An 11,722-nucleotide genomic window follows, 5' to 3' on the forward strand; every position below is an offset into this window, starting at 1 on the left:
ACCAATCTAACTACCGCACATACATGTATCCATGATAGTATTGATAAGAGTGGCCACTGCACAGTCTTTCTGGAGACAAAGTCCCATCTTCACATTGAGAATATCCTCCACCATGTCAGGCAGTACTATCACCATGCTAAATGGTATAGATTTCAAACAAATCTAGCAAAACTGGGCATCTACAATTACTCCAACACAATCTGCAACATCATGGATCAACATATTCCTCACTCTAATATCAACATTAAGCCAGGGAGTTATAGAAACTTCAAAACAGGAGCAGAGGTAGGCCATTTGTGCCTTTCAGCTTGCTCTGCCATTCAATATGATAATGGCTGATCATCCAACTCAGTACCTTGTTCCTGCTTTTTACCCATAATATTTGATATCTTCAGCCCTAAGAATCACATTTAACTGTTTCTTGAAAACATTCAATGTTTTGGCCTCATTTGTTTCCAACCAGCAGAGAATTTCACTGGCTTACCAGAGTGAAGAAACTTTGCCTTACCTCAGTCCTAAATGGTCTACTCCATATCCTTAAACTGTGATTCCTGGTTCGACACTCAATGGTCATCAGGAACATCCATCCTGTATTTACCCAATCCAAATCTGATATAAATCTATAAAATTCTATGAAATCCCCTTCATTGTGCTAAACTCCACTGAATACAGTCCCAATCAATCCAGTCTCTCTTTATATGTTAACTATAGTTCAATGAAGAGTGTAGGTAGGAATATCAGGAGCAGCACCAGGCATACTTAAAATGAGGTATCAACCTGGTGAAGCTACCAAACAGGACTATTTGTGTGCCAAACACATCAACAGCAAAAGACAGACCAGGGCAAGTGATTTCACAACCAATGGATCAGATCCAATTTCCACAGTCCTGCCAAATCCAGTCATTAATGCTAGTGGACATTTTAACAGTTTACTGGAAGAGGAAGCTCCACAAATATCACCATCCTCAATGAGGGAAGAGACCAACACCGTGTGGAGCTGGAGGAACACGGCAGGCCAGTCAGCATCAGAGAAGCAGAAAAGTTGATGTTTCAGGTCAGGACCCTTCTTCAGAAATGGGCGAGGGGGAAGGGAGCTCTGAAATAAATAATGAGGAGGGCTGGGGAAGGTAGGTGCGATGGTGATAGGTGAGTGCAGGTAGGCAGTGGTGGGGATTGGTCAGTGAGGTGGGAGAGAAGGTGGACAGGTTGTGTCAGGTCAAGGAGGTGGGGATGAGAGGGAGGGTTGGTCATGGGATGAGGAGATTTTGAAACCGGTAAAGTCCACATTGAGAGCATTGGGCTGTAGGCTCATGAGGCAGAATATGAGGCGCTGCTCCTCCAGTTTCCAGTGGCATCATTATGACACTGGAGGAGGCCCAGGTTGGACATGTCATCCAGGGAGTGGGAGTTGAAGTGGTTTGCGGCTGGAAGATGTTGTCGATTGTCACGAACAGAGCACAGGTGCTCTACAAAGCGGTCTACAGGTGCTCTACAAAGCGGTCTCCGAGCCTCCGCTTGGTCTCACCAATGTAGAGGTGGCCTATCAGTAGGTAGAATCCCTGTCTCTGAGCCAGAAACTCCAGGTTCGAGTCACACTCCAAACTCAATGGACAAGGAAGATATGTTTGTAAAGTGGCCAAACAGATTGAGAACTAACTTGTAAATCCTTCCAGCACACACTAATGGCAAGCCATAACAGCTGGAAAGATTCCTTACCAGCAATTTGATGAAAGAAATTGTAACTACTACTCATACATCCAGCTGCCACATGCAAGTAAAATTGTGTTAATGTTTCAGGTTTAGTAACCCTTTTTCAGAATTGGAGTGCTGAAGAAGAGTCACTGGATCTAAAATATTAATTCTGTTTTCTCTTCACCGATGGTGCCAGAGCTGCTGAGTTTTTTCCAGCAATTTCCTTTTATGTTTCTGATTGCCAGCATCTGCAGTTCTTCAGTTGTTTTATTTTTAAATTAAAAAGTGTGTTTGCCAGAATAACTTAGTGATTGGGGAGCAGTCGGCTACAGTCTGGAGCCAATGGCATGGTGTTCAATACCAGTTCTACTTAAGATGTATTGGGTGCACGCATCACTGTGCCAACTCCCAGGCTGATCGGTACTGCTGCGGGTCAGACTCATCTTTGGGCAGAGAGCATTTAAATGTAGAATCCCGACAGTGTGGAAGGAGGCCATTCGACCCATCGAATCCACAAAAACCCTCCAAACAGCATCCCAGCCTATCCCTGTAGCCATTTCCCATGGCTAATCCACCCAACCTAGACATCTTTGGACTGTGGGAGGAAACCCACGTAGACACGGAGAGAATGTGCAAACTACACGCAGACAGCTTCCTGAGGTTGGAATTGAATCCGGGTCCCTGGCACAGTTCTGAGGAAGGGTCACCGGACCCGAAACGTTAACTCTGTTTTTTCCTTCACAGATGCTGCCAGACCTGCTGAGCTTTTCCAGCAACTTTGTTTTTGTCCCTCGCACTAACCACTGAGCCACACTGCCGCCTCGCACCCACTTTGTCGTAAACGCTGGAGCCCCGAACAAACATGGCCGCTGCGGCCGCACTACACTGACAGTCCGCATGCGCAGTGTAAACCACACCCACTGTCGCGCATTCCCTGCCGTCGGTCAGTTTTCCTTCCGGTCGAAGACGCCTGCAGTTGGAGAGCGAGCGCTGAATCTGTGACATGAAGATTTAACTGTTATATGTGGAAGTGCGGACAGTGAGAAATCCTCTGCGATGGATATACCGGTGCCTCCTGAGGGTGAGTGCCGGAATGTACCCCTTTGGAACCGAACTTGGGCTGGGAAATGTGTTTTTTTTAATTATTTTGCAGGAACATACGGGCCCTTTCCTTGCGCCGCTTTGGCCTGATCTGGGCCCTTGTCCGCTCCGAGCATGCGTGCCCGCCAGTCTCGGGTCTGCGCCTGCATGGAATGTCACTCGGTGGCAGTTGCGCATGCGCAGACTGAGTTCTGGTCGGGGGATTTTGGCTGTTAAAAAGCTCCTCAGTGAAGAAGGGAAAGCGGCTATGGGGCTTTGGGGCTTGTTACCTAGCCTGACAATCGAACGGAAGCTTCAGTGTCGGCTTCAAAATGGTTCTTTGGGAACATCTGTTAAACGTAAAACTCCTCTCCCCCCCCCCCCCCCCCCCGTGAAAACAATGGTGTGACTTATTGAACCATTTCACAGCCTTCTAGATTGATCAGCCCACAATCCTATATAAAATAATATCTTCTAATTTCAGTTTTATTTTTCTCGAGCAAAGTTTTCGTTGCCTCAGCGTTCTGAAATTTTTCTTTGTAATCTACAAAATGTGTGCCTCCTTCAAGAAAATAAAGGTGTAGAAGAGTTGACATTCTGCCTTATTTCTTCAGCTTCAATCTAACTTTCACTGATACAAATGTTTACATAATTTGCAGAAATATCATACCCAGTCACACTTAACCTATGATGTTGCACAGAAAGTATTAATGTGTCTAGGTTTCTCGGATAGCACAGGAATTCTTTGGATGGGGAAAATTTGCTTTACAGTAACAAAACTGGTCAAGAGTGGTGGTTTGATACCTGTCGACAAAAGGTATTCTTTGTTCAAAGTGTCATCACAACATCAAGTATCACTACAAACTTGAACATGGAAAACAAATCATGTGTTGCTTTAAGAGATTAGGCCTCAATAGGATGTCTGCCAGATTCAACGGCACTGTTCACGGTACTGGGAAATGCTGGCAGATAAAGTTTGATGGAGGAAAGTGTAAGGTCATACACTTTGATAGGAAGAATCAATAGCCAAGACATTACTTCATGGAGAGAGACTCCAAAAAAAATGCATGCACCATGGTGGGATCTACATACTTGTGTTCACAAAATACAAAATGTTAACATGCAAATGAAGCAAATAATTAGGGAGGCAAATTGAATGTATACCTTTGTGGCTTATGGTTTGAATATTAAAAGCAGGAAACCCCTGTTACAACTCTATAGGTGTAGATGAGGCTGCAGCTGGAGTACAGTGTGCAGTTTAGGTTGCTGTATTTAAAAATAGATATACTAGTATTGGAGGCAGTGCTAAAAAGATTCAGTGGCCTGCTTCCTGGGATGAGGGAGTTGACTTATCGTGAACAGCTAAACATGTTAGGCTTTATTCATTAGAACGAGGAGTGATCTTAGATAATAGAAACTCTACAGTGTAGAAACAGGCCCTTTGGCCGAACAAGTCCCCACTGACACTTGGGGCATCCCATCCAGACCCATCACCCTATAACCCACCTAATCCACACATCTCTGAACACTACAGGCAATTTAGCATCGCCAATCCACCTAGCCTGCACATCTTTGGACTGTGGGAGGAAACTGGAGCACCCGGAGGAAACCCATGCAGAGATGTGAAGAATGTGCAAACTCCACACAGACATCGCCCAAGGGTGGAATCGAACCCGGTCCTCTGGCGCTGTGAGGTAGCAGTGCTAAACACTGAGCCACCGTGCTGCCCATTGAAATGTACAAGATTCTGAAGGGACTTGATAGGATAGATGTTGAGATTTTTTCACTGGAGTTAGGGAATGTAATAATAACAGAGAATTTTTTTTTTTTAAAACTGAGGCGCGTAGGAATTTCTTCTCCCAGAGGGTCATGAATGTCTGGCATTCTCTATCTTTTCGTTGTGAAGGTTAGGCCACTGAAAGTGTTTAAAGAGATGGGCAGATTTTTGAAAATTCAAGGTGTTGAGGGTTATGGGAGCTGGCATGAAAGCAGATTTGAGGCTTGGTGTAGTTCAGCCATAATCTCACTGTATGGCAAGGCATGCATGATGGACTGAATAGCTTACTGCTGCTATTGCTTATGGACTTAAGTTACCTTAGTTGTTAAAAATAACTGTTGCCATCTTTCCCTATAAAACTGATTTTTGAAAGGTACCCATTGTTCATTAAGCATGCTAGCACGTACATAGAAACAAAATGCTGTAGACACTGGAAATGTTCAACAGACCAAGCAACATCATTGGAGAAAGAAGCAAAGCTGATATTTCAGGTTAATGACCTTACATCAAAATTTTATTCTGTTAATCTGATTTGTTGGTTGAATGGTGAGCGTTGATTATGGCACAGAACTCATTACAGGTGAGACACCAGCATCTTATCCAAGTGACTGCAATCATGAGAGTCCTGTATTTAGATCATAGAACCCCTACCCTCTGGAAACAGGCCCTTCGGCCCAATAAGTCCACACCAAACCTCAGAGCATCCCACTCAGATCCTATAACCCAACTAATCTACACATCCCTGAACACTATGGGCAATTTAGCATAGCCAACGCACCTAGCCCGCACATCTTTGAACTGTGGGAGGAAACTGGAGCACCCAGAGGAACCCCACACAGAGACGGGGAGAATGTGCAAACTCCACACAGACAGTCACCCAAGGGTGGAATTGAACCCAGGTCCCTGGTGCTGTGAGGCAGCAGTGCTAACCACTGACCCACCGTGCTGCCAAGAATTAGAGTCTTTCAAATGAGAGGGCTTCAAGTTTCTATGACATTGTTCAGAGCATTCCATCTCCAAGAAAGAGATCTTTCTATCTAAGATGTTTGGCAAAGTAGTAGTTACTTTAATTATTGTAGTTGAGATTTTTTAATTTATCCATGGGATGTGGGTGTTGCCCGTTTATTGCCCGTTCCTAGTTGCTGTAGAGAAAGTAGTGATGGCTGCCTTTTTGAATTGTTGCAGTCCATTTGTTGTAGGTAGACACACAATGCTGTGAGGGAAGGAGCTCTAGGATTTTGACTCAGCAACACGGAAGGAATGGCAATATATTTCCAAGTCAGGATGGAGAAAAACTTGGTGACGATGTTCCCATGTATGGTTCCCATGTATGCTTCCCATGCTTCCCTTCTAGATAGTAGTCATGTGGGTTTGGAGAAGGCGCTGTTAGAGGAGCCTCGGAGGATTTCTGCAGAGCGTCTTGTAGATGCTACAGAGTATCTGTGGTGAGCAGACTCTCGGGCACATTCTTCAAGTACATTTCAGAGCAAAAGAGTAATAGAAAGAGAGTAGGGCCCCTTAAGAATCTACGAGGTTGTCTTTGTTTTGCACTTCGGGAGATGGGAGAATATTAAATGAATATTTTGCATCAGTTTTTACTGTGGAGAGAGAAGTGGAGGCCTAAGAACTCGGGGAAGTAAATATTGATGTTTGAAAACAGTTCATCTTACACAAGAGGAAGTGCTGGATGTCTTAGAAAACATAAAGGTGGATAAATCTCTGGGACCTGATCCAAGTGTATCCCAGGACATTGTGGGGCTCCCAGCAGGTATATTTGCATCATCTATAAACCATTGGTGAGGTGCTAGAGGACTGGAAGGTGGCTAATCTTGTACCTTTATTTAAGAAAGGCTGTAAGGAGAAGCCTGGGCAGTGTAGACCCACAAGTTTGACATTGGTGATGGGTAAGTTGTTGGAGATGATTTTGAAAGATAGAATTTAGATGCATTTGGAGAGACAAGGAATGATTAGGGATAGCACGGTTTCGTGCGAGGGAAATCATGTCTCTCAAACTTGATTGAGTTTTTTGAGGAAGTAACCAAAAAGATTGAGGGCAGAGCAGTAGACGTTGTTTACGTGGAATTTAGTAAAACATTTGATAGGTTTCCACATGGTAGACTAATTAATAAAGTTAGATCACATGGGATTCAGAGTGAGCTTGCTAATTGTCTATGAAATTGGCTTTACAGTAGGAGACGAGTGGTTCCTATCAATGTGGACTTCACAAGCTTCAAAATCTCCCCTCCCCCTACCGCATCCCAAAACCAGCCCAGCTCGTCCCTGCCTCCCTAACCTGTCCTTCCTCCCACCTCAAGCTCCACTCCCTTCTCCTACCTACTAACCTCATCCCGCCCCCTTGACCTGTCCGTCCTCCCTGGCCTGACCTATCTCCTCCCTAACTCCCCACCTACACTCATCTTTACTGGCTCCATCCCCGCCTCTTTGACCTGTCTGTCTCCTCTCCACCTATCTTCTCTATCCATCTTCTTTCCACCTCCCCCTCTCTCCCTATTTATTTCACAACCCCCTTCCCCTCCCCCATTTCTGAAGAAGGGTCTAGGCCTGAAACGTCAGCCTTCCTGCTCCTCTGATGCTGTTTGGCCTGCTGTGTTCATCCAGCTCTACATCTTGTTATCTCTGGTTCTCAAGGGTTGTTTTTTGGACTAGAGGCCTGTGACCAGCAGTATTCCACAGGGATTGGTACTGGGTTCACTTTTGTCATTAATGTAAATGCTTTAGATGAGAATATAAAGGGCATGGGTAATAAGTTTGTGGATGACACCCAAATTGCTGGTATAGTGGACATTGAAGAAGGTTACCTCAGAGTACAAGGAGATCTTGATCAGTTGGATCAATGGGCTGAGGAGTGGCACATGGAGATTAATTTGGATAAATGACAGGTATTGCAATTTCGTTTAACAGACAAGAGTAGGACATACACAATTAATGGTAGAACCCTGGGTAGTGTTGTGGAACAGAAACCTAGGGGTTCAGGTACATAATTCTTTGAAATTTGTGTCAATGTAGACAGGGTGGTTAATAAACAGTTTAGCACGCTTGCTTTCATTGCTCAGACCTTTGGGTATAGGAGTTGGGAACTTATGTTGAGGTTGTACAGGTTGTTGGTGAGGCCTCTTCTCGCAAATGTAAACCTTGTGATGGGAGGACTATGTGCAGTTTGGTCACCCTGTTAAGGGAAGAATATTAATAGACTGGAGAGGGTTCAGAACAGATTTACCAGGATGTTGCCAGGAATGGAGGATTTGAGTAATAGAGAGTGGCTGGGTAGGCCAGGACTTTTTTGTCTGGAACATAGGTTGAAGGCTGACTTTTTGTTGAGGTTTATAAAATTATGAGGGGCATAAATAAGGTGAAAAGCAAAAGTCTTTGCCCTAAGGCGGAGGAGTTCTTAAGTAGGGGGCATATCTTTTAAGGTGATGAGAAAGACTTAAAAAGGACATGAGAGGCAACTTTTTTTTTTACACAGAGTAATTAGTGTGTGAAATGAACTGCCAGAGGAAGTGGTAGATTACAGTTACAACAGATACAGCATTTATAAGATGTTTGGATAAGTGTATGAATAGGAAAAGTTTGGAAGGATATGGGCCAAAACCAGGCAGGTGGGACTAGTTTCATTTGGAAACTTGGTCGGCATGGGCTAGTTGAACCAATGGGTCTGTTTCCATTCTGTAGGAGTCTGCGTGAATGTATATAAACAAACAGACAAGTGGGCTGCTTTTTCCTTGATCATGTCAAGCTTCAGTATCGTTCGAGGACCAGGCAAGTGGGGATTTATGCCTTGTAGATGGTGAGCAGGACTGGGGAGTTAGTTGAGTTACTTGCACCAGGATTCCTAGCCTTTGACCTGCTCTTGTAGCGTGTGCTTCGTTATGAAGTAGAGTAGTCCCATAACTGCGATTAGCTCTACTTTATCTTTTGAAAATGTACAAGAAATATTTCTATGGCTTCATAATGTGGAAACATTTCTCAAGCTAAAAATACTGACATGTAGTACATGAGTAGAATACAAATTCTGTGCTGAGGCTTTACATTACAGTAGTCAGAAAGTAATTAGAATTGCTGTGCTTATTTAGTCCCATCACAAGGTTCACATTTGCGAGACTATAGAGAAAAGTAACAAGATTGATTCCAAATGTAGTGGGCGTGTGAAGCTGATTTCTATAGCTTAAAGACAATGTAATTAAGGAGTGGAATGGAGGGAAGTATGAAAGATGGTATAATTGTATGCTGAATATGACTATTTGCTGCTCACGATGCAGTCTTCTCTACATTAGGAAAACAAAATGCAGACTGGGTGATCGCTTTGTGCAGCACCTATGTTCTGTCTGTAAAAGTTACCCAGAGGTTCCAGTTGCCTGCCACTTCAATGTGCCACCATGTTCTGTGGCCAAAATTTCTGCCTCAGGCTTGCCATAGTGCTCCAGTGAAGCTCCACGCAAACTGCAAGAGTAACACCTCATCTTCGGCATACTGATCTTCCAGTTTCAAGACACAGTACTGAGTTTAACAATTTCAGAGCATGAACTCCCTGTTTCGCATCTATTGCCTACTCCCACAACCCCAGATTCTATCATGAAATGATTTGCTTTCAGCGCAGTGAACACATTTTCAACTATCATCACCTATTTGGCTTCTTTTCCCTGACTTACTATCAACAATCCCTTTGCTTACCTACCCTTTTCTGTCTGGCACCTCTCTCCACTCACACACATCTCTACTCCCAACAATCATCAGCTGAAATAACACCTTTTCTTAGCTACTTCTAATTCTGAAGAAAGGTCACTGGACTCCATGTTAACTGTAATTTCTCCCCAGAGATGCGGCCAGACCTGCTGAGTTTCTGTTTTTGTTCATTTTAGCTGTCCGGCATCATGTTCTTTGTTTTATTATATATAGCTATTACAACCCTGGCTAAGATGGCAGAAAGGAGACAAATGTTCTGTTCTTAGCTTTCTAATACAGCATAATGGGTGACGTTAATTGTTCTAGATCTAGCTGGATAAGTATTACTATATACAAGTTTTCAAAGGGAACAAACCTCAAAAATTGCCTAAGATGTTTAGCTTCAGACTAGTGCCTCTGCCAGACCAACCCATCCAGCCATATTTTGAATAGGGAGTTGGAATTTCAAGCATTAGCCTTTTTAGAATCAGCTGACATTTTGTGCAAAGACTGATGCATGGTTGATAGATAAGCAGTTGGTATAGTCCAAACAACAAAAAAAAATGAATGTAGGGTGAATTAGACAAAAGATTCACATTTATCTAGAACCTCACCCGTCGACTTCTCAATGCTTCATAAACATAACTGTTTCATATACAGTTGCTCTTTCTTTATCACTAGGTCCAAATGTTGGAATTTTTAAAAATTCATTCATGGGATCAGGGCGTTGTTGGCCAGGCCAGTAATTATTGCTAGTCCCTAATTGCCCACAGGGCAGTTAAGAGTCAGTCATGTTTCTGTGGATCTGCAGTCATATGTAGGCCAGACCGGGTAAGGATGACAGTTTTCTTCCCTAAAGGACATCAGTGAACCCGATGTGTTTTTCTTGATAATTGACAATGGATTTGTGTGTATCATTACATGATTCAGATTGTTTGTTTTAATTGAATTCAAATTCCATCATCTGCCATGGCAAGACTCGAACCTGTCTCCCCAGAACATTACTGAGATCTCTGGCATAACAGTCCAGCAATAATACCACTAGGCCATTGCCTCCCCAGTGAATTGTGAGGATGCCTGCCCAAGAGTAGTGGGACAGAGGGTATCAGGTCACCAGCATCACCTTGAGACCAACTAGGGATTGGTGATAATGCTGGACTTGCTAGCACTGGCCACAGCCTAAGGATTCTTTAAAAAAAAACTTGTTTCGAGATGCATTGATTTTGTACCAACTTGAACAAAACAAGGGTTAAACAAATGCCTATGGTAAACAGTTAATCTTTTGTTTTTGCTGGTATAGGTTGAGTGAGAAACAGTAACCAGGACTCCATGAAGAAACAGTGCTATGGTGGTAATGTCCTTGGCATAGAAACGCTGCTAATGCCCTGGGGGCATGGGTTCAAATCAAAATGCGGCATCTGATGGAATTTAAATTCAATTAATAAATTTGGACTGTACAGTTAGTCCCAGTAACGATGACCATGACAAAATGGCCTCCAAGGCGATCTGGTTAACTCATCTCTTAGTTGGCTGCTCAATTCAAAGGTGATTCAGAAGTGCTGCCAGCAGCATTTATATTCTATGAAAGAATAAATTAAAAATAAAAACTCTTTAAATGGTGTCAAAGTGTATTTTAACATTTTGAAAGGAATGAAAATCACAGACCATATTTTTAAGTATTGGGTTTACTTGAGAAAGAGTCTAAGAGAATACAAAATAAACCTTCAAAAACTGAAGAGGCAAGTGATGGAGATGTTATGGAGTGATTTATCATTGTATGAGGAAATGGGAGAAAGCAATGCTGGTCTTCAAGCAATCTCTTAAAGTTTTGAGGTAAAGAAGTTATCAAGCTTGACATTGTGATTCGGGATAGAAAGATAGTTCATTGTTGAGAAAATGAGTCTGAATGTTTGTTTGATTTTGGCTCCACTTGATGAGATTGTTGATATTATCTGGCCTGGTTCTGGGAGGTGTAATGAGCTACTCAAAGATAGGTTATGCTGTAGCTTACCAAGAAGGTCATTAGGGCAACGGAAGTAAGATTATTGGTGGGCTTCATCTGCAAGAATGTACAAATAAACAAGTGTCCTTAGCTTGCTTTTCAATGTGCTGACATCTGTTGTCAGTGGTAACCCAAATGATTTCTCAGCACCAGAACACCTGGGGGTATCCTCAAGAATAAAGAGTATGTTTTGTTGAAGTGCTGGAGCCATCTGTGTGGAGATTGGAGAAGCTGATGGAATTTGCTGTGTTGATGGGACATCTTAATGACCTAAATTGGGAATAAATGGACTTTGTGTTGCAAAATGCTACTGTCGTTGATCGTGTCAAGAAATGCTGCATAGGTTGAGCTTATCCAATGGAGAATTGATATTTGGAATAAGGTGGCTCCTGCCTTCAGTGATCAGAGCATAGTTTCTATTTTAAGAGGAAACAGTCTCGCCAGACTGAAAAGGGAGTCTGCTGGTATCAAATGCATCCGCTGTACCC

At 43.1% G+C, this 11,722-nt stretch overlaps 1 protein-coding gene across 1 annotated transcript in view; it reads left to right on the forward strand.

Moving 5' to 3' along the window:
* The first annotated feature begins 2,630 nt into the window (after window positions 1–2,630).
* Window positions 2,631–11,722, forward strand: part of LOC109927427 (calcium homeostasis endoplasmic reticulum protein) — a 59,529-nt gene continuing 50,437 nt past the window's right edge. The window contains exon 1 of the mRNA XM_048613883.1: window positions 2,631–2,773. Within this exon, the coding sequence (XP_048469840.1) occupies window positions 2,749–2,773 (25 nt within the window). The 5' untranslated portion in view covers window positions 2,631–2,748. The remainder of the gene's footprint in view (window positions 2,774–11,722) is intronic.

The sequence above is a fragment of the Rhincodon typus genome, chromosome 29 (genome assembly GCF_021869965.1).
Source record: "Rhincodon typus isolate 14 chromosome 29, sRhiTyp1.1, whole genome shotgun sequence".
NCBI lineage: Eukaryota > Metazoa > Chordata > Chondrichthyes > Orectolobiformes > Rhincodontidae > Rhincodon > Rhincodon typus.